Below are 23,151 nucleotides of genomic sequence, written 5' to 3' on the forward strand. Positions count from 1 at the left end.
CCTTATATTTCGGTCACTCAATTGTAAAATGTAACGCTTATACTTACCACCACTAGAGGGAGACACACACAGTAAAATAGTTGTACTTGGCCCTTTCAAAATGTAAATATGTGCAATGCTTTATTTTATGAATAAAAGTCCCTTTCAATTAAAACCTATTGATCTCAGCTTGGAATTATCGGAAGTTTTTACTGTATTTATAGAACTACATCTATAATTACTTACTAGCTAATTGCTTGTTTCACAGTGTGTATACTCAACATGGATCTTTAGTGATGGTGTAAAATAATAAATAAAAATTAAGACAGTTATCATAAGTTCAAGACACCAGGTGCCTTTTTATTATAACAAGAACATGTTTTTACAAATTGAAAATGAAAAGGGAAAAATACATTTCTTGTAAAGTATACATTTATACGGGGAAGGAAACATATTGCAGATATCATTACTACAACCTAATGTTTAGAAAAACAGAACAAACATTTTGTAAACTCTACGAGGGTGTATCTCACAAAGTACTGAAGCCGAGACAACAGAAAACTTGGCCAACAGTTTCTTTTTCACAAACCAAAGTGTAACAAAAACATTTAATGATATGCACAAATGGTTGCAGTGGATTTAATGTGTTACAGAACAGTAAATAAATATTAATTTATTATACCTCAATATTTATGTTTTTTTTCTTTTTTATGAGAAAAATGTCTCCTAACAATATATCTATTTGTAAATACTTCGAATTGATTTATGCATAAGGGACATTAAAATACAAAATATATATTCTGTTGTTTGACATTTTAGAGGCTGTTGACTGGTGCGAGACCTATCAAAATTGCATGCTTAAGACATCAGATTTCTTAAACAAAATCTTGCTTACAAGGGAATTATACAAAAAGGAAGAACACAGCCATAGGCTCAAACTAATAGGAGGGAGAGGGGAAATTCCTTTTCCCTCCGGACAAGATCACACACTGTGGCCAACGGGCCAGTTCTCAGACACCAACCGATACTTAGGCCTGTCTTAATTGCCAATCTCCAAGATGGCTGTATACTGTACAACATATCACATCTCCAACACATCTCTACACATGAACACAATCAAATCTAGAGGCACAACGTAATGTTGTCCCATTGATTCAAGAAATGTACACAATTGTAGAGAGCGTAACTAAGAATCACGTGATACTTTAAAAGGGGGGGGCATTGTGAAAACATACAGGACATGTGTTCTGTTAACAGTCACAACTCGTTTATCAACGACTGACTAAAATATTTGCCACACTAAGAACAAATTGAAATAACACTGAACTTAAAATATGCTATATAAAATGCCCAATAATCACAAGTTTATTTATAAACAAGATTATACAAAAAAACGAAATATAAACAAAGATTGGGAAATCATATGAAAAAGGCAAAGACTAAAACTCCTTGAGGAAATAAATACCCAGTGTGTATGCTGCGGCTTCACTGCAGAAAATAAATGCTAAAAGAAAAGAGACTAAAGGACTCTCTCTGTCCTGCGTATGACCCTGCACCACGGATCCCCACCATTTCTGTAAGCAGGCAATGCGTATAAATAAGGCATTAATAAATAAAAAGAATGGATGAAATAAAGGTATAGCTGTTAGTATAAAAGCATATAAAAATGTCCTATTAAATCATGTTTACAGTTTTGCCCTTTTTCTTTTCTATTTTCAACAAAGAGTGCCTCCTTATAATAAAAAAATATACAGCAGCTCATCTGGGCGGGAAGCTTGTTTTTTTTTATTTGAACTGTTCAGGTATATGTCCCATCTGAGACTGCATGCTCGTCGGTGGACTTGAAATGCCCTCCGACCAGTCGGACATGTTGGAGTGAGGAGAAGAACTGGACCATTGGTCGGGGGAGCCGGGGGAGGGGGTCAGAAAGGGGTGATCAGGCACCTGCACCTGGTGGTTTGGGGTGTTGTCCATGGGGCCTGAATAGCTGTGTTGGGAGGGTGGCGTGAGGAACTGGGTGCTGGGCATGGACTGGCTGATGATCTGGGTGTCCTGCGGCAGGATGGTGTGGATGGGTAAGCTGGAGTTCCCGCTGCCCTGCTGGAGCTCCGGGGAGCCCAGCTCGCCGCTGATGAAGTTCTGGCTGCTGGTGGTGTTAGAGTTCTGGTGCTGCAGCTGGATGCTCTGCTGCTGCTGCTGCTGCTGCTGCTGCTGCTGCTGCTGCTGCTGCTGCTGCTGCTGCTGGAGCTGCTGCAGGTTCTGCATCTGCTGCATCTGCTGCAGGATGTGGGGCTGCGGGCCCAGCCTGCTGTTCTGGATCCCCTGGTAGCTCATCATCTGAGACAGGCTGTTGGCAGGGTGGCCGTTATGGAGCGCGGCCATCATGCCGTGCTGCAGGGCTGCCTGACCCCCGGCTGCTCCTCTCATGGGGTTAAACTGGCTGGACTGGCTCATGTTGCCGTGCATCCTGGACAGCCAATCGCATTGGCCATTGATAGCGCCCTGACCACCAGCGCCAGACACAGGCATGTGGGTGAGACGGGGGGGCAGCGGGTCAAACTGCATTCGAGCCAGCTCCTGCTTGTTTGGCATCACCATGTGGTTCACAGACAGGTGGGGGTCGGACATACCCTGCAGATGGTTCAGGGACACAGGCGACTGCTGGAAAGGGGACGTCATCATGGGCGGCGAGGCCACGTCAGACACATAGCCGTGTGGAGACTCCAACGAGTCGACCGGTGACAGAACACCTGAGCTGTCCAGCAGGTTTCCGGACTTCCCGTCCTGCGAGTTCTTCTTCTTCACCTTCATGTCTTTGCCGTCCTTGCAGCCGATGCCCTTGGCGCTGGGCTTGCGTGCCTTCTTGCCCTGGCCCTGAGGCTGGTGCTGCTTCATACCCAGGTAGCCGTTGGGCGAGCAGAGGGGGGGGGACAGTGTGGTGCCCATCGACCCTCCATGCATGTGAGGGCTCCGTACCAGGTTGTAATCGTCCATCAGCCGCACGATGTCGTGGTGCATTCTTTCCTGCGCAATGTCTCTGGGCAGCCGGTCCATGTGGTCGGTGATTTCTCTGTTAGCAAAATGGTCGAGTAAGACCTTGGCAGTCTCAAAGCTTCCTTCCCTCGCAGCCAAGAATAGAGGCGTTTCCTCCTGAGGCAGACAGAAAGGAGACGGCGTGTTTAGAGACTTTCAGGAATGCTGTTTCGGAAGGACGTATCACTATTTGTCTTCTTAGCTTTTAATGTCTAAATAATTCATTTTCATACAATTCCCATATCCTGGTTATTCATTGTGACTTTTATTTATTTCTATCAATGAATTATTTTCTTTCAAAATGTTGTCTGTTTTTTCCCTTTAAAAAAATTAATCTTTTTCAGTCTGTTTATGTTTTGGGCTGCATGTTTGTATGGAAGATACTACATGAATGCATCTGGGTTGTTTTACAAAACTAAGAGCAGTTTTTCTCACCTTGTTATTTTGCATGTCCTTGTTGGCACTATTCTTGAGAAGCACAATTGCAGCCTCCACGTTATTTACTGCTGCGGCCCAATGCAGGGCTGATTTACCTGCAGAGGCAAAAGAAAAGGATTAGTATTATAAAGCCTTTTTAGATGCAGTTAAAGCTCTGATTTAACTACATAAGGTACTTAATTGCAATGATTTGAAAGCTTATATCATTAGGATAAAATGGAAAACTTACCAAAATCATCGATTGTATTGACGTCAGCGTGACAGTTTATGAGCTCCTCCACCATGCCCTCCACGGCCAGCCTGGCAGCCAGGATCAGGGGTGTCGTGCCGTCATGCATGCGGGCGTCCAAGTCTGTAGCACGGTTCCTAATCAGAATCTAAAGAGACACATATCACGTTACTCCCTTTTATTATTTTGACTTCTGGTCTGCAATAGTATAACGATTATTTGACAGCTTTCCTTTTTAGGGCTGCAACCATTTTTGACTGGAATTTTACCAATGAATTGTAAAGTCTGTGAAATGTAAAAATGACAATCCTCATTTCACACAGCCCAGGAATCTTCAAATAGTTACATTTGTCTAAAAATCCAAACTCAAATTATTACATTTAATTAATTAAGAAATATAAAGAATAGGAAAGCAGCAAATCCTCCCACTTGAGAAGCTAGAAAGGACTAATGTTTGGCATTTATATTATATATTTTAAGATTATAATTGACTGCTAATTCAACTCAACTATTTAATCCAAGAAATAATTAAGAAATAATCTTGGCATCGAGAACCCACCTGGAAGACCCCTTGAGCGTCAGCGGCCACAGCGGCGTGGAGAGGCGTCCGGCCCATGTTGTCCTGCACGTTGGCGTCTGCGCTGGCCTCCAGCAGGCGCTTGGCGGCGTCAGAACGAGCGTAGCGGGCGGCGAGGTGCAGAGCGGTCTCCCCCGTGCGGTCGGTCTGGTTGTGAAGGTTGGCGCCCTGGTAGATGAAGTCATTGATCACGTTGGCGGAGGCGTCCTCCTCTTCCTCACCACTGTTGCCTGTTTCTAAACCTCCACCGCTGCAGGAGGCGATCATCAGCGGCGTGAATCCATCTGGACAGGGGGGAGAGGGATAGCGTGATTTAAAGGAAGGACTTGTCCTGCATGGTCAGCACAGCCCCAGTGACGGCTACAGGAGCCTCACTTCAAAGCAGCAGGCAGATCAAACCAAAGCAACATACAAATCGAATGTGGATTTGACACTTTTGCCTGTGTTGAATCATCACAGCCCTCTGCTTTCGATAATGGATTTTGATCAAGGCCCCGGCGCAGGAGAAGCTTCAGAAGGAAGGCGAAGCTAGGGGGATAGAGGCCGGGGCTTGCTAAAGCTAGGCTGCTGCAAAAACGGAGAATTAATATCTAACTGTGAGAGGCAGCTCAGTCAGTGGACTTGAATAGGTTTTCTCCTCTTCAAAAGGATAGCAAGCCCCACATCTCACAGATTTGGTCTATTCAAGTGCATCGATCCCTGACGGGAGGGAAAAAGTGTGATCTAAAGTTGTTAACCCTGTTACTTTGATTGTTTTAGAGCTTTTCTTCTGGGCATTTGGCACTTACTACAAAATTGGGTTTTTGCATTTGATGCCCTCATGGTTTTTTGTAATGTGGAATAGAAAAGATAACAGAGGCCCATTACTGGTCAAATGATTAATCTGATCAGGAATCAGTGTTTCCCCCCAGGCGCCAGGCTTCCAGCCGGCTGCTTTGAAGAAGATCCTTTACCCTCAGGACATGGGGCTTTAGCTACTCCTACATGCGCGATTATACACACACAGAAAACGCACACACTAGAAATGTGAAAGCTCAGCTCAGAAAAGGCATGAACCAATTCAGAAACACACACTCCCACTACTTACAAATGTTGGTTTGAAAAGTTACAAGTAATTTGTGAAATTACTTTTAAAATTAACAAAGATAATTTTGTGTAACAAAAATCGATGATTTTTTTATACCTTTAATCAACCTGAATAGGTTACAATTTCTTTCAAAAAGGGATTATATTCATATTTTGTCACAAAATTATAACTAAGCTGACATATTAAACAATTACATTTTATCTTTAATAAGTTCTTGAAGAAGTAATTTAGAATAACAATGAAACAAAGATAGGTTCAAATACAATGTTTCTATCTACATAGAACAATTGTACCTAATGGTAAGTGAGTAAGCACAGGTTCGGTCACCCACCTGGTCCCCGGACATTGACATCCATGCAGTCATTCTCAATCTCGCCCTGAGGGGGTGTGGGGGCGATGGAGGGGACGCGCAGGTCGGCGGCGTCCAGGTGCTGCTGCGTCCACTGACGGTGGTCCGTCTGGTTGTCCACCTCCAGGATAGCCTGCTCGTCAAACTGCTGCAACAGAAACAGCAGGATGTGATGCAGATGAAATTCAGCATTAGAGTTTAAATTAAATTAAATGTCAGTATATTAAAAAAATATATTTTAAATTGTAATGCATATATTGTAAACATTAAAATGCAAAACAACATTATCTTGAGTCCCATATAGAGATGAATTGAAAAGATTCCAGAATAATTTTTTTAAGAAATTGTTTTTGCAGTTTAAAAACATTTAAAACTCCTTAAAAGCTCCGTTGAGGTGTCATATTTTTGTTTCCTTACCCTAAAGCGCTTTGCATCCGAAGGCTCGTCTTCTCCCCAGTCATTGTGCGCGTCGTCTATGAGTGAAATGTCCGAGGCGTTCTTCAGTGGCCTGTGAGGAAGCAGAAAAGCCAGTTAAGATCCATGAACTCTGCCGCCTCCATCTCATCCAAGGCACTCACCATTAATGGTGCAGCAATGCCAAAAAACAAAAGCATTGATTGAATCCATACCCCACCCCTCTGCCCCAACAAGTCAATTAATGCGCAACCTAAATCCGCTATATCATTATCATTAATGATCCAGGCAAAACACCCCTTTCCCAAATTTGACTGATCACCAGTTACACCCATTTTGACCATCAGAACTAGCCCTTCACCTGACCCGCGACGAAATCAGGTACCTGAACGCCACTCTGCGAATAAACAAAACTTACTTTAATCCCACAGAATCCTCTCCGACAGGCTCTCGTCTCTTCTTCTTGCTGGTCTCGGTGGTCTTGAAGCCCTCGGGGAGCCAGAGGCGCCCGTGCTCATGGCGACGCTTTCGGGCAGCCACCATCCCCACTCCAAGGAAGGCCAGTATCCCAATGCCGGCCAGGACCAGGTAGATCGGGTAGAGGTCCTGCGATGGCGGGGGGTCCACACCGCCTGGTAGGAAAAGTGAGGACATGGTCAAGACGTGGGCCGACCCAGGATCAGCCCGAGTGTTGGAGTAGAGCGAGTCCGGCTCTTCCTCGCCCCCACGGTTCCCACTCCAAAACACACCACAACCAGCAGTAAGCGCCAGGAACTGACTGACGATCCTCACCGTTTGTAAAGCTAGCTTCTACTATCTATTCAGTAATAATCAGAATTGCTAAACACTTTTCATCAAAAAAGGAAAAAAAAGGATGGGGCGTGATAAAAAAGAAAAAAGGGGAAAAACGAACATCACCACCTCCTCTCTCCCTTTTCAACCCAGGGTACCAAGAGACAACTTTACCATTTCTTCTTTAAGAGAAAAAAAGGAGGGGGATTAATGAACTTCAAATTACTGCACGCGCTTTAAGCTGTAAAGACGAAGGATTTATTAGGATCTTCGAGATAACAAAGACTCCCAACTTCTAGCACACTCCCGATCAATTTTTCCCCTTCTCTTTTTTTCTACTAACGATTTTGAAATGATAAACTCCCCCAACCTAAACCCTTGGAGATGCATTAAGTCCTGGTATTACATTCGGCGAGGTGAAGGTTGCAGCAGCCCCTCACACTGTGGGATGAAGTGTGTGTGCGTGCATGTGAGAGTGTGTTATCTGCGGATGTATATGTGTACATGACTGTGAAAGGCAGAGAGAGACAGACAGATAGAGATGGAGTGTTATATTGTGTGAGTAGGGGGTTGGTTGAGTTGATTTGCAGCAATTAACCATTTTGGAGCCTGAAGCCAGTGGATTTACACACAGAGGGAAGGATTGATTGTTTAGGCCATGAGATTCACAATTGCATTTGTTCAACGCTGCATAACAAATACACAATCAAAGAGCGGTAGGGTTAGGACCCGACCAGAGGGCAGGGCGGATACGTTCAGTTTGAGAGGAACAGCACGTGTCTTACCCTCTGGTGTGCATGAGTGTGTGTGTGTGTGTGTGTGTGTGTGTGTGTGTGTGTGTGTGTGTGTGTGTGTGTGTGTGTGTGTGTGTGTGTGTGTGTGTGTGTGTGTGTGTGTGTGTGTGTGTGTGTGTGTAGATCGTAGAGCAAGGCCTCAAAGGATTGTACCAGCAGGGCACATTCATCTACATTACAACTCTCGTGTTTTAGATTTTGGGCTTTATTTCTGTTTGTACTGATCGGACAATTAATAACCAGAATTATTTATTTGAGTTGTGTAATTATCAGAGACCGCTGTACAAAAATGACTTTATAGTTGCGTGGAAATGCAGATAAGGCTGGCAAGATAATATTCTATTTTCTTTTGTATATGTAAATTTGGTGTAAATACTTTTTATTCATATTGATTTTTGATTACAACTTATTTTCTTAAGTTGTTTATGTTTGCACCATCATACACCAAAGCAAATTCCTTGTATGTTTAATTGACCTGGCAATAAACTTGATTCTGATTCAATATTACATTTTGTAAAGACGGAAACCAAAAGTTAGTCCATCCCTCTTTAAAATGCATATATAATCTATGGTCTTATTGTTTAAAATATTAAATAACTAAGTTTTATTGCTGGGCACTACAGTGTTCAGCAAATGTTACACAAATGAAGTAGAATTGCAAACATTAGGGACTAGTTTCAGGGGCGGATTAAGACACAAACCATAACTGCAGACAAAATAGTTCACAATAACAGTAATATCTAGATAACATTTTAAAATGATAATAATGCTATCACGCGAATTTGTCTTGTGTGTTTCGTCTATTTTCTTTGGCAAATGTATTAAACTCATACTGTATGTGTGTGATGTATGAGGAGGTAGACACATCGAGAATTGAAGGACACCACAGTGGGCGCTGGATTAATTTACAAGATATATTCAGATGTGTATTATTAACATGACTTGGTTCATTGTTCATCGTCAATGCCGGTATATTGGCACCCCTTATGTGGAATTGACTTAAAGTGGACCGATTATGCTATATTGGAAAAATATATTGTAGGGCCATACCTATACAAAACATGTATGTGAAGTGTTTTGCTTAAAATACCAAACAGATCACCCATTGGAGCCATTTATTTCTGAACCACAAGGACATTACGTTACACATATTCTCTCCAGTAGCCTACAGCGTTAGCTCCATGGCTAGCTCTGAGTGTTAGCATGCTTGTAAACACACAGCATATTACTCCCAAAACATGTTCTTTCTTAAGTGGTTACTGCTAGAACAGTGCCATTATATGTATTATATATATAACAACTTTACTCTAAGCCTCCAGCAGACATCCTGCTGAATACACAGACACACAGCTGCGACTGTATACGGAGACGATAGGTTGGGACGTGTCATGTCGGCCGGATGTCGCCAATGACGTTATGGGAGCGAAAATTCTGGATCTGTTTGTTAGCACCCCCCTTTATTTAAATTTTTTTTTGAGATGTGGGTACGGTGGAAAAGAGAGAGGGTTTTGTTTTCTGACACACCGGGGACACATATTTATGTATAAAAGACATCAAAAAGTGCATTTTGCACGATAGGTCTCCTTTGAAAAGAATCATGAGGAAGAACAGTTACCCAGTGCAACATGATGCTTCTCTACTGAAACACATTTTATTTGAACCATGGAGAACTAAATGGGATGTACTCACTATAAACTGCTTCGATGGTGTAGGGAACGTCCAGTTTGCCGCTGGAGGCCAGAGCTCCGAGGAAGGCAGCAGCGTCATCGGTGCTCTGGAAACACTCGGTGGACTGCTGGAAACACTGACGGTTGTCCACCTCCAAGTGAACCACAGAACTGAAGAGAGAAGAGAAGGCACACAGAGAGGTCAAGTCACATCTACATATTTAAACCTATGATTTAAAGCTATTTTGACCACTGAAATGGGAATTTTAAATACTAAATTAAATGAATGTAATGCATGAAGATGCCTTTATCCAGCTACAATCACTGATGACAGGAAAGATAAGCAATCAGTTACAATCAAAGCCTAATCATTGTCCTTTTACTGTGTGACGCACTGAGCGCCAATATTTGTGAATGGGAAAGTCGATGCAATAACGCTTATTTGTAATAGAGAGTGTGTAATCTTGTGCCACACGCAAGATTTTACCTAATTGAAATACATGCCAATATAGACAAGAGCACTTGTCTTTCTCGTGCAGGTTCAGCTGCCACAAAAACGGCAACCTCTTTTTATGAATTAGCTCCCGAATCCTTAAAAACGTGGAGTATAGTTAAAGACTAACACATCTCAGGGTATCTTTGCTCACCCTTTGATCTGCAGGTGATCCAGCTCCCTCCTCACTCTCCTGCTCCCGCCCACCACGTCTTTCAGGCTCCTCTTCATCACGTTCAGCACCTTGCCAGGAACCTCTGCCCAGGAATCCACTGAGCGCTTAACTGTGTACTTTTTCAGCTCGTGATCGTTCCCGTAGTATGGGTACACCATCGTCTCGCCCTTGGCGTCCTTTCTGAAGACCACGTTGGTGCGGAGGACGCGGCTCAGCTCGCGCAGGAAGCCGAAGGAGTTGTTGAGGAGCTGCACGGGGGCTATGTGCACCACCAGGACCAGCTGGCCCACGGCGAGCTTCTCTGGCATGCTGTTAGCGCAGTCCAAGCCGTCCCACTCACACTCAGCATTGTTGCAGCCCTGGTCGCAGTGGCCGTCAGCGTAGTGGTCTTTGCAGTACTGGTCATACAGAGGACTGCAGAAAAGAGGTTAAGTTAGGGGTGCAGTTCATTATATTCAGTATGACCACGTTTAAGAATAATAATACCAAGCACTATTAAAGTTTTAGATAGCAATAGATGGCCGCATCACAGAAAACACAAATATAGACTTAAAGGAGTTAAATAGTTAAATCCTGGCCTGGAAAATAAAACTTTAGTGCATTGGAATAAGTAACCATCCACAAATGCCAAACTGTGTAAATTCGAATTTTTCCATCTAAATAGAAAATACAATAATTGTTTAGTTTTTGGATCTGCTTTGATCTGTCAGTGGCACACTACGGCCTGTTAAATACAATTCCACTAATATTTCAGTTTGAATTTCAACTCCAAACACTACTCACTTGCACTGTCCTTCCAGATTCTGGCAGTCAAACCCGTCGTACAGACACCCGGCGTTGTCACACTGCGAATCACACTTCCCATCGTTGAAGTACCGCCAGCACTGCAGAGAGGCCGAGCAGTTCTTCCACGGATCGTCGAAGTTGAGCGAGCAGTCTCCGTTGTCCCAGCCACAGGCGTGGTTGTTACAGAGCACGTCGCAGTACTCGTTGTGCTGAGCTTCCTCGCACAGCAGGATGTCGCAGCCGACCTCCACCTCGGGCGGCGGCAGCGGGATGTCGTGTCCGAACCCTCCTTGGAAGCTGTAGTCCAGGATGTGGCAGCGGAGGCCGTTGAAGTTGTTGGGGCAGACGCAGTTGTAAAAAGGCGCCTCGGTGGTGTACTCACACGTGCCACCGTTGTAACAGGGGCTGGAGTTACAGGGGCTGTCTGTGGGATACTGGCACTCCGGCCCGGTGAAGGATGGGGTGCACAGACACTTGGGGTTCTTGTGGCCGGAGATGCAGGTGCCTCCATGACGACAGTGAAGGCTGCCGCAGGCCTGGGCGTCATATTCACACGTGGAGCCGGTAAAACCCTGTTAGAGGAGGGAAAAGATTCAAATGAGGATTACAATCTGATCTTGGAAAATACTTCAGATCTCATTATTATATTGTTCTATTTAAATAATCATTATAACATATATTATGTGTGCATGTAGGTCGTGTGTGTGTGTGTGTGTGTGTGTGTGTGTGTGTGTGTGTGTGTGTGTGTGTGTGTGTGTGTGTGTGTGTGTGTGTGTGTGTGTGTGTGTGTGTGTGTGTGTGTGTGTGTGTGTGTGTGTGTGTGTGTGTGTGTGTGTGTGTGTGATTATCAGAGGACACAAATGTATTCTCATGATGACACAAGTTTGGTCCCCATGAATTTTTCTTATAGGATAAGTTTAAAGTAAGAGAAGGTGGTACTGCTTCCCGAGGATAGTGACATGCACAAGTCAAATAATATAAAGCTGTTCTATTGATAAAACATATATATATATATATATATATATATATACTGTATATATTTTTAATCAAATATATAAAATATGGCAGTTAGGCCTTTTGGAAAAAAAGAGTGGTTCAATCCTCAATTTTCTTATTTTAAGGATAATGTTAGAATAAAGGATGTAGCGTGTTTTTTGTATTTCTCTGAACGTGATTTAACATAATATTGTTACAAGTGACAGTGATCTGCCTGTCTGTGTGTGTTTGCTTGAAAGTGTGTAGGAGTGTTTAGGTACTCACAGGAGGACATTTGCAGATGAAACCGTATTGTGTGTTGCTGGCTACGGCGCAGGACCCTCCATTGCGACACGGCTTCCCCTTACATCCATCAAACACGGTTTCACAGCGTTCACCTGAAGAGTCACACCCATATATTATGTCACTCTCAAAAAATATCCTCAAATGGTACAGTTTTCCGAGGTTGTTTAGTCCAGCAGTTCAAAACCGAAATAAATATATAATCTATGGTCACATAAAACACATATAAAAGCAGTCAAATCCTAACTTATGAGAACATTTTTTTATTTCTTACTTTAAGCAATTCATAAAATAACTGCAAATGCAACAGTAATTGATTAGTTTACAGTGTTTCATCTCTATTTCAGTGCAAGTTACATTTTGTTGTTCAGTTTAATATCATATCTGTATAAGGCCAAAAAGGCATATAACAGGAACCGAATAAAAGTAAAAACAAAAACGGATTATTGTAGAACATTAGAATAAGAAAGGGCCCTAGGAATCCAAATGTTTTTCATGGGCTGGGAATCTGAAAAAACACCTCAGCAACAGCACATGTTTCTCCCTCATTCTCTAAACTGACACAAAATGGCCACCTTGTTCCCCCCCGACCGGCTGTGTACCTGTGTATCCGGTGCGGCAGTCGCAGCGGTAGCTGTTGGTGAGCTGGATGCAGCTGTGCGTCCCCCGAGAGTCACAGGGGTTGGAGAGACACTCGTTGACGTCTCCCTCGCAGCGCTCCCCTACGTACCCCGCAGAGCAGATGCAGTGGTAGCCCCCCACTCGATCCACACACTTGCCCTTGTTGAAACACTTGGGCTCGTTGGTGACCGGGTCGGTGAATGGGTTGCAGTCGTCCATGTTGATCTCACAGTGCACACCTGAGGGAGGAGGAGGGAAAACATCATCAGCTTTCAATCGGAAAACAAACGCATTAACGTTCAGAACCTTTTATAAGGACTGCCTGATCTAAAGCCACAGGCAAAAAGACAAATGTAGTGTTGGAAAAAACTGCCTCATAATTCCCTCAAAATGGGAAATGCCTCATTGCTGCAATGCATTATGAGCTTTGAGGGTAAAAGCAGGAACAAACCTCAGAAATACAATGAACTACTTTAAGAATTAGAAGTCAAATGAATACTTATGGTGTCCTGCTTCCACACGGTAACACTCTTTAAGTTAAAATAGAAGCAGAACATCGCAGTAAGAAACAATTATTTTGTAAGAATGAAGTAAATAATTTAAATTAAGTTTATATATTGAAAAAAAAGAAGAAGTTTATATGGTTAATGAAATAAAACAAATCTGAATAAAAAGGGGGGAATAATAAAACCATAAATATAAAAAATGCATAATTTAAGGTTCATTTCATTTCAAACCTTTATTTAACGAGATTGGTCCCATTGAGATCATAGATCTCTTTTTCAAGGGAGACCTGCAGCATATAGGTTCCACATGAAACGTGAAACAACTGCAACAACTACAAAAGGTTGATTTTCTTAACATTTTTGTTAAGGCCTCTGACATTTTATCTTAAATTAAAAACTCTTTATATGTCATCCTTTTTTGTATATGCCCAACTCCACTCTGGCAATTTGGGCAACACACCCTCCCCTCACAAGTGAGAGAAAAATCAATGTCATATTTGACAAGGGGAGGAAAGGATGGAGGCAAGACAGGAGGAGGAGTTTTGCAGACATGCCCCGGCTGCTGTTAAGCCCTAATTAATGAAGCGTGGAGACAAGGGAGGAGAGGATGGAGGGGCAGAGTGGTGTGGAGGAGTGTGCGTGGGGTCTGCTGACCTTGGGTTCCCCGGGGACAGGAGCATTTGTAGGTATTGATCAGGTCAATGCAGGTGCCCCCGTTCTGGCACGGCTGGGAGAAACATTCATTGATCTCGTCAGAGCAGTTCGTCCCCACGTATCCTGGCAGACACTGAGAGAGAAGAAGAAGAAGAAGAAGGAGCCGAGAAGGAGGAAGAAAAAAGAAGGCGGAGGAGGAAGAAGAGAGGGGAAAGTTTAATCAATGTGTGACATGAAACAGAGATGTTTTTTTTTGTTTACCTGGCTGTTTTCTGGCCTCCATCCTGCCAAGGCCAGCAGATCCAGAGGAGATTAACATAACCAAACATGTTCCTGCTATTTATAAGCAGGCCTCTTCATTAGCAATGACTGGGGTTCTTTAAGCTCGAAGGATGCATGCTCTACATTCAGGCATTTAACACATTTAAAAATAAAGGTTTGAGTTTCAAAATAAAAAAGTAAGACAAGACTTGCAAATTGATTAAGTTTATCCAAGATGACAGATGACACTCAATTTGCAACATTAAATTAAAACATATAAACTTGCTTAGCTGGTTTTCATTGGAATAATGTCCAAATTAGGGTTATCTTAACAAGTTACTAAAGGTATAACACCAACAACTGGATGCATATTGTTTTAAGTGCTGTTACCTTGCAGGTGTATCCGCCTAAGAAGTCAGTGCAGGTGGCTCCGTTCTGGCAGGGGTTGGGGGTGCACTCGTCCACCTGCTCCTCACAGTAACTGCCAGTATATCCAACCTGGCAGTGGCAGTAGTGCACGTTTCCTGCGTCCAGACACTGACCCGAGTTACGGCAAAGAAGGGAAACGTCCAGTCCTACGCAGACAGGACGAGACGGTGAGCATTTCATTTTCACAAACACACTAATTCACAATATATGATGTGATTTTGATATCCAAACCCAGGTACGGCACAACTTACCTCTCTGTTTGGCCGCCACCTCACAGGAGACACTTGGGACGTCACAATAAAGTCCCCCCCAGCCGGTCTCACACTCGCAGTTGTAGGAGGTTCCTCTCTGCCAGCAAGTTCCGCCGTTCTTACAGGGAGACGTGTCGCACCAGCGGACCAAATTCTGGAAGGTTTAACGCAGTAAACTCAGTCATTTACATATAATTATTTAAACATTTGATGAAAACTTTGATTTGGTGTTTTGTGGTTCAAAATGATTATAAAAGTAACACAGAGCTAAACTTGGTTCAGATTGTTTATTTCTTATTATGTATGCAATGTTTCAGTGTTTACCTGCACACCACTAAAAAAGTTCGCAACAATACTTTATACCGCTAAATAAAGTCAAAGACAAACAGGCTAATGTAAAGCCCCTCCCTGTCCGCCTACCTGGCAGTTGAGCCCTGTGTATCCGTGAGGGCAGGTGCACTTGTATGTGCCGTAGCTGTCCTGGCAGGTGCCGCCGTTCAGGCAGGGTTTGGAGTCACACTCGTTGATGTCATGCTGGCAGTAGCTCCCAGTAAAGCCCGGCGGGCATAAACAGGTGTAGGTGTTGATGCCGTCCATACAGGAACCCCCATTGAAACAGGAGCTGCAGAAGAAAGAAGAATAGATTGTTGTATGAAATCAAACTCAATAAGATGTAAAGTAGCTTTCAAGGAAGAGAGGACTAAATAAACTCTCATCCACTGAAGTTGTGTACTCATTCACTTCTGATTTAACCATAGAAAGTTACCTAAGAAGAAATACTTTTTATTTACTCCATATTCAAACTCCCTCCCGGGAGCTGCCATGATAGTTGAGACAGAAAACCATTCCTTGCATTTTAACAACTCTACAGTTACAAGCTCATTTAGAGTTCCGGCCAGCTAACCCACTAGGTACTGTAGGACAGCTGCAACAGTGCTGCAGTCAGCTGGTGCACATCCACCCTCCACCAGAAGGGGCAGTGGTGGACAAGAAGATGGGCTCTGCATGAACAAGTGAATAAAAGTGAATCTGTTGATTTGTGTAGATACACACATAGTTCAGTGTTCACCTGACTGTCTTATCTCTTATAATACAAATGGTTTGAATACATGTAATAGTGTGTAACTGTTTCTTCTTTTTTATATCTGATAACATGTTCACACTTATTTATAATTGTTCTGTTTTAAAATGTGTCTTTGTGAAGAACCTTGTTGCTGAACCTGTTTGCCTTTTAAAGTGCTATATAAAGTTGCATATACTCTGTGATATTACCACTGTGTACCTCTCAGTGCAGTCAGGCGTGTTATTTTCACAGTGGATCCCGCTGAATCCGGCCGGGCAGGTGCAGGTGTAGCTGTTGACGCAGTCGGTGCAGTTGGCTCCGTTCTTGCAGGGGTTGCTCTCGCACTCGTTGATGTCCTCCTGGCACTTTGTGCCCCTGAAGCCGGGCTGGCAGGTGCACAGGAAGCCGTTCACCTCGTCCTTACACAGGCCGCCGTTACTGCAGGGGTCTGTGGGAGGAGGGGCATCAGGATAAGCTAAGTGAATGTGTTTTAAGCCATTTGTTAAGCTCTTGGTTTGAAATGAATGTCGAGTATTTGATGAAGCAGAGTATGTAATGTACGAGAAACTTGAGAACGTACTGGGCTTGCAGTCATCCACGTTGCTTTCGCAGTTGCGTCCGGCGAAGCCCGGTTTGCAGGCACAGCGGTAACTGCCCAAAGTGTTCTGGCAGGTCGCTCCATTGCGACAGGGATTCTTCACACACTCTTTGATGTCCACCTCACATGTTTGACCTTTGAGGGGTGGAAAAAGGAAGATACTGTAAAGTACATCTCTCTTTTGTTAAACATTGCCACATGTATTTATTTATTCTATACTATTCTATTGACTTGTTCCTAGTTGTTAGTTGCTTTCTGAAGCTAGGCACAGGGATGAATGATTTGAACAGTAAGATTGTGTAAGTAATAAATAAATGTATTTTTTTTTATTGATATACATTCTTAAATAATCTGGCATTTTTAGCAAGACCATACTGGGAGAAAGAACATCCCGAAACTAGAGTTCTGTTGTAAAATGGGCTTTCTTTTGTTGGGAATTCATAGAGGAATTGTTAACTAGTTCCTTTAGGTCACACAGGAATGAAGACATTAATGTGTACCTTGCCATCCTTCAGGACAGACGCAGGAAAAGCTCTGATAGTCCTCTGACTCCTGACACACTCCTCCTTGCTTGCAGGGTTTAGAGCTGCAGGGTGCCATCAAGGTTTCACAGTTCTCTCCTATAACACACAATCAAAATAACATTTTTAATACAAATAAATGACATCTGTTATGTGTTTAACATTACCTCTACTGCCTGATATCACCTATGAGTCATACACTTGGAGATAACCCAACCCAAATGGACACAGAATCATCTTTCAATCAGTGCTATCAGAAGATTTTAGCCAGGTTCTGTCAGTGTGAGAGGCCTGCGGAGACATGTCCCTATCTGTTTCCATAACACACGGCTCCTACAGGAAGCAGGGTCCAGTTTCCGGCCATTGTGAAACCATTTGCTGTTCTGTGAGACAGGAAGCAGGCAAACAGGAAATGTGTCAAGAACCCCTGTTCCCACCCCGACACAAGCGAGGTGCCCTTTATTATTTAAAGTCCTGTGGATTTTTCCGAAATAGACGACTCGACAAATACGAGAAAACGTAACCTTCGCCTTTCCATCATTATCTGTTTTGTCACAAAATAAGTGAGATGGCATGAAAATATTTTCCAGCTCTCTTATCGGGATGCTTGTGTAACACAGAAGCAGAAGGAGTCAGAGGTTCCGTGCCATTCAGCCCTGAGGGAGTCTTGAGGCTGAACTTTCCTCGACAGTTATTTAACCCCACGCACATGTTTCCTCTTTGCCCAATAACTTAAAGCACACAGGCTGTGGAAAAGGAAGGACATTTCTGAACACCAGGCCAACACATGGGTGTATCAAATATGTTCAATAATATTTTCATACCCGTGTAGGGCAGGACACAGTTGCACTTGTACCCAGCGACATCGTCAATGCACGTCCCCTGGTTGAGGCAGGGGTTGGAGGCACATTCATTGATGTTGGTCTGACAGTTTGGGCCTGCGGATAGAGCAAACAGTATTTTATACACACTTCAGTTAAGAGGTAAACCAGTCAAATAGTTTGGAGACATATACAGGCTTAAACATCAACAAATAATAATCCACACAAATACTGACCGGTGAAGCCCATGCGACAGTTGCAGACATATCCGCTGGTCATGTCCTTGCAGGTGCCTCCATTCATACAGGGGTTGGATTCACACTCATTGTTGTTAATGTCGCAGTTTTTACCGCTCCAGCCAGAATCACACAGGCATTTATAGCTGTCGTAGAGAAAAACAATAAAGTATGATTAAAAGGTTCTTTGGAAGTGTCATTGAGCAGTTTGTAGAAAGTCTCACCCGTTGATCTTGTCATCGCAGTGGCCATGAATGCAGGGGTTGCTGAGGCACTCGTTGACCTGGGAGAAGCAGGTGGTGTCATGGTAACCTTCTGGACACACGCAGGTGAAGCTGTTGATGCCGTCGATACAGGTGCCGCCATTGTGGCAGGGGTTTATGGCACACTCGTCGATGTTGATGTTACACATGGTACCTGAGAAAAAGGACAGGATGCTTTACTATCCTGTAGCATCATTTGTACAACAAGTAGAAAACATATTATTATCACCAGCCTGCCACGAGGCAAAAGGGAACTGGGAAGATTAATCACACTTTCAATTCAGTGTGCTAAATATGTGGCTAGAGCTGAATAGCCTAGCTTAGCATTAAGACTAAAAAACAAAGGGAAACACTTAGTCTGGCTTTGTCAAAAGAAAACAATCAACCATCAGCACCTAGAGTTCACTAATCAACACATTGCATCTTATTTGTTTATTCCACACCAAAAATGAAAAACTATAAGGTTTTTTTACAGGGGACTATAGGAGCTTTCACACCGGAGTACTTTTCCCAGTATAGTTCTAATAGTTCTTGAAATGTTGCATTCACACCAAAAAAAACAGAACTAGAACTTAGTTAATGAGAACCTTTTCACCCCCTTTTTAGTCCCTGCTAGAGAGCAGGGACTTTCCTGGGAGAAAAAGGTTCCCATTTCTGATTGGCTGGGCGAATTGCAAACTACGCCGCGTAAAACTCAGAAAAGCCGCCATTGTATTTGCTGGCATTGGCATTAGCATTATTAGCCCCTCCCAGCTGCTGGGAGTCCCAGCAGCTTCTACTGAAGCCAGTCTCCAACTCTGGGGACTTCCGGCCGGGGACTTCGGGTGGCAGTATACGCCGTGAAGTGGTTTGCGGCCTGCCAGTAAACCCAAAGCAGAAGAAGCAGAAGAAGCAGAAGAAGAAGAAGAAGAAGAAGAAGAAGAAGAAGAAGTAGTGATGTCAGGAGCTTCATTTGCCTAATCCTCCCCCAGGGAACTTATTCCGGTGTGAACGCGATCTGCTCTTTAGTTCATCAGAACTAAAGAGTTCTGATGAACTAAGTACTGGGAACTAAGTTCGCAAAGCGCCTAATGTGTGCTACTAGGAAGTCATTATGCTAAGCTAGGTTAACTGTCTCCTTGCTTTAAGCCACTTGAAATGTTTGGCTCTATGAAACCTGATGTACTTATATGATTCTGTTTTCTTCAAGGTTGTGTCTTCCTGGTCGAATGCACTTATTGTAAGTCGCTTTGGATAAAAGCGTCAGCTAAATGCAATGTAATGTAATCAAATGTTTAGTCGACAGATATAACACTTCTGATAAAAATGTTGGCAAGAAAGAGAATAAACGTCTTTTGTAAAGACAGTAAACTGATGGTTTTTAAAATTGTACAATAATTTCTGCAACAGCTGTCAAGAACACAATTTTGCACTTCATGTGAGGTACTATATGAAATACACAGAGGCAAGTCACATAGCATCACACAAAGCCGCAACACAATGAAATCTATATCTCAGAGCAGCCAATGTATCAATTTCCAGAAACATGAGGGGTTTTTAAGTCCCTCTTTGTCGGTCACTTGGAGCATTGACACCATTCAGCCTGGTGCCACGCATAGCATGAAGGCAGCCCATTTAGCTTTAGAGCAGGGACCGGCTTCCAAGCTTTTAAAAGCTCAACTTTCAGGAATCTTTCAGGGAATCTTTTCTCCCGCTCAAATCCCAGGTGACTGTGTGTGCCAGAGTGTGTGTGTGTGTGTGTGTGTGTGTGTGTGTGTGTGTGTGTGTGTGTGTGTGTGTGTGTGTGTGTGTGTGTCCTCTCTTTGCACAGGAGGGCGGCTTGTTGTGTCCTAACAGCAGCAGGTTGGGGACAGGGAGGAGCTGGAAAGTGATACTGGTCGAGCCTCAGCGGAGCGTACGCACTCGCTCGCCATCTGTCACCCTCCCCATCAGGAAGGCTCGCTCATCTGTCCTTACGTTAAATATTACACCTTAAACACTCATTTATCTGCTGGTCACCTGAGATAGCAGCCATGTTTACCTGTCTTAAGGTAACTATTGGCATAAGGTAGCCTATTGGCATATTGAAGGTCTGTCATGATTCAGTAGGTATTAGTATTAATTAGTATTTTGAAATCAAGTGGGTTAAAAATGTTATTCCCACACAAAAGGTCATACGCAATAATGCTGTCTGTGTAGAATAATAATAATAATGCTTACCAGTGTAGCCGCGTTCACATGCACACTCGTAGCCATTGATCTTGTCGATGCAGGTCCCATAGTCACAGGGATTGCTCTTGCAGTCGTCAATGTTGATTTCACAGTTGATTCCTGTTGAAAGACGTATTTTAGTATCCGTGAATGTCATTAAAAAGTAATGATTACATGTGTTCTTGTATGCGTGTGGCAGTCACCTGTGGTGCCCTTGAGGCAGCTACAGATGTAGGCGTTCTCCCGGTCCTGGCAGGTGCCTCCGTTCCTGCACGGCTGGCTCAGACACTCGTTGATGTTGGTCTCACACAGACGCCCGGTGTAACCCGGCTTGCATTGGCAGCTGAAAGAGGCCAGGCCGTCGATGCAGGTGCCGTAGTGGCAGGGGTCCGAGTAACACTCGTTGATGTCTGTCTCACAGTGCCTCCCAGAGTAACCTGGATAAATTAAAACATTTGTGTTTTAACTGTTGTACTAATCTTTATTACATGTTTTTTCCTAGGGTAAATATAATTGGTTTATTTTATTTCTGCAATTGCAAACCTTGCAGTTTGCCTTAAAAAACTAAACTGTTATGTTCAGCTTTAATCAGCACTTGTTTACCTTCAGTGCACTCGCAGGTGTACTTGTTTGGGCCGTCTGTGCACTTGGCGCCATTTTTGCAAGGCGTGCTGGCACACTCGTCGATGTCTATCTGGCAAAGGTTCCCAGTGAAGCCTGGAAAAACAACAAGGGGGGTTACTGTGTGCATGTGAGCATGAAGGAGTTTCTGTTTTTGTGTATGAGTGAGTGTGTGTGTGTGTTCTCACCATTTTAGACCACTCATAATCCTGAGTCCATACTCTCATCGAATCAGAAAATCTGCATGTTAATTAACAACTGTGCAACACTACAAACTCTCTATTTTCCCTTTCACTTCTTTTCAGCACGACTCCAAAAGGAGACGGGAGGGTGAGGGGCACCAATTCGTTCAAAGTGGGGGGGGGGGGGGGGAGGGAAAGAAATGAGGGAAGAATGAAAGTTGCGAGGCCTCCTGACCAAGAGTTGAGAGACAAAGGAGGGCCTGTCTGCTCAACGCAACGCCAAACTGAGCCCGTTGCCTCCTTTGTCCCCAAAAACTTTTCCATCACAATGCGCATTCTCCCGTCTTGCTTTCACCCCTTCTCCACCACCCCCTCCACCTCCCGCCCGTCCGCCTCTAAAAGCCTCGCTTGACCTTTGACCTGCAACTATTCAAACTCCTTGTCATTCAAAATCTACCAGCGGTCTTTCCCTTTGCTTTTTCCCGGAGTTATCCTGATCTCAGCTATTTTCTCTTCGTCCCCCCCTTGTTCCCATGATGGTATAGTCCAGGTACTTGTAGAATGTTGTCTGATGAAGAGATAAAGCCCTAGCTCCCCTCCTTCTCCACACCACACAGGAACATGCAGGTGGTTTGAGCTAAAAAGACTCAGTTGCTGCTCAACTGAAAGGGGGAGCTGATTTCTCACAGTGGACTTTGCTAGAAGCATTCATGAGGACATGCATGTGTATTTTCATCTATACACAAACAGTATGTAAAAACAAACTCTTTTTGTGCAACTAAAAAGAAAAAGTACTAGAAATTTGCCAAAAGATTATAATTTGGATGTCACATCAGGTAACAACTGGATGGTTTATAAAGAATTGGATGGTTTATAAAGCGATTTGTTATGCTTAATAACAATTCGCTTATAATTGTTGAATAACCTTTGACATTTTCAACAGTTTAACGATTTCTAAGATATTTTTGAAGGATTTTGAAAAAGCTTTGGCAGTTTTTTTTCGTAATTTCTCTTTTAATTCTGAACGTATTTTTAACAACCTGGTAACTCAAATGTTGCTTTAAAAAGCGTTAGTAAAACATTTTATAATCCAGATTGATTTTTTTTTTAGAAACTGTTTGACCTTTCTGTTCCTCTGAGTCCTTCATATTTTCTAAATTAAGTGTTTGTTTATACAATATGCACATTAGTAAGCCATCCTACAAACACTTTATTAAGGGTCACTGTTTTAGTGACTGTCAATTTGTATGTGACTTACAGTAAGTTTATCAAACTGATATGCAGCCTGAGAAAACATGTTATGCCCTAGAAATGACATTCTAACCACACTTAAACTATTCGATCCACAATAAAAAGCTGCCTAAACAGCATAATCGAAAAGTGGAAGACCAGCTGTTTTGCAGAGTGAGAGGGGAAAACAACACCAGTTTATTCTGCAAGCAATGTTGCCAGTTTCCAACAGCGAGAAAGAAGCCTCAGAAGTGTTTGCCAAGATGTGACGCAAAAAGTAAAATGTCTTTAGAGTTCTGATACAGTGCCCTGTGAAAGAATGTCTCACCCAGATGCACAAACAAGCATACTCACACACAAGCTGAGGCAGAAGTGCACACACACACATCATGCATCCCAGCCGCCAAAGAGGGGTTTATCCCCAGACTGCAGGAATCAGACATTTCAATGGCTCTCAGTGGGGTTTCCATGGCTATTCCATGTACAGAAATAATAAGAGGGGACCCTCGCCTCGGGCCTGGCTCGCAACGGGGACAAATTTACATCTCAAGCAGGGCGGTTAAGGCCCCTTCCCCTTCTATACCCCTCCCTGCCTGCTTCAGCATAACGGTCC

At 43.3% G+C, this 23,151-nt stretch overlaps 1 protein-coding gene across 2 annotated transcripts in view; it reads right to left on the bottom strand.

Annotated features, from left to right (window-relative positions):
- Window positions 1-314: 314 nt before the first annotated feature.
- notch1b (notch receptor 1b) overlaps window positions 315-23,151 on the bottom strand; it is a 49,781-nt gene continuing 26,944 nt past the window's right edge. Inside the window, exons 10-34 of one of the 2 annotated variants that reach the window (XM_034090448.2) lie at window positions 21,109-21,222; window positions 20,709-20,942; window positions 20,515-20,625; window positions 18,277-18,469; window positions 18,053-18,198; window positions 17,820-17,933; window positions 16,975-17,094; window positions 16,457-16,609; window positions 16,096-16,324; window positions 15,234-15,435; window positions 14,814-14,967; window positions 14,524-14,708; window positions 13,873-14,005; window positions 12,694-12,951; window positions 12,074-12,186; window positions 10,811-11,385; window positions 10,007-10,441; window positions 9,382-9,530; window positions 6,525-6,738; window positions 6,110-6,200; window positions 5,675-5,837; window positions 4,239-4,540; window positions 3,680-3,827; window positions 3,448-3,545; window positions 315-3,129 (exon numbers count right to left, since the gene is read on the bottom strand). In XM_034090448.2, coding sequence (XP_033946339.1) covers window positions 1,765-3,129; window positions 3,448-3,545; window positions 3,680-3,827; window positions 4,239-4,540; window positions 5,675-5,837; window positions 6,110-6,200; window positions 6,525-6,738; window positions 9,382-9,530; window positions 10,007-10,441; window positions 10,811-11,385; window positions 12,074-12,186; window positions 12,694-12,951; window positions 13,873-14,005; window positions 14,524-14,708; window positions 14,814-14,967; window positions 15,234-15,435; window positions 16,096-16,324; window positions 16,457-16,609; window positions 16,975-17,094; window positions 17,820-17,933; window positions 18,053-18,198; window positions 18,277-18,469; window positions 20,515-20,625; window positions 20,709-20,942; window positions 21,109-21,222 — 5,999 coding nt within the window. In that variant the 3' untranslated portion in view covers window positions 315-1,764. Of the gene's footprint in view, window positions 3,130-3,447; window positions 3,546-3,679; window positions 3,828-4,238; window positions 4,541-5,674; window positions 5,841-6,109; window positions 6,201-6,524; window positions 6,739-9,381; window positions 9,531-10,006; window positions 10,442-10,810; window positions 11,386-12,073; window positions 12,187-12,693; window positions 12,952-13,872; window positions 14,006-14,523; window positions 14,709-14,813; window positions 14,968-15,233; window positions 15,436-16,095; window positions 16,325-16,456; window positions 16,610-16,974; window positions 17,095-17,819; window positions 17,934-18,052; window positions 18,199-18,276; window positions 18,470-20,514; window positions 20,626-20,708; window positions 20,943-21,108; window positions 21,223-23,151 lie in introns of both variants that reach the window. The other variant, XM_034090447.2, reaches the window with a different exon arrangement.

Source organism: Pseudochaenichthys georgianus, chromosome 9 (genome assembly GCF_902827115.2).
Source record: "Pseudochaenichthys georgianus chromosome 9, fPseGeo1.2, whole genome shotgun sequence".
NCBI classification, from domain to species: Eukaryota; Metazoa; Chordata; class Actinopteri; order Perciformes; family Channichthyidae; genus Pseudochaenichthys; species Pseudochaenichthys georgianus.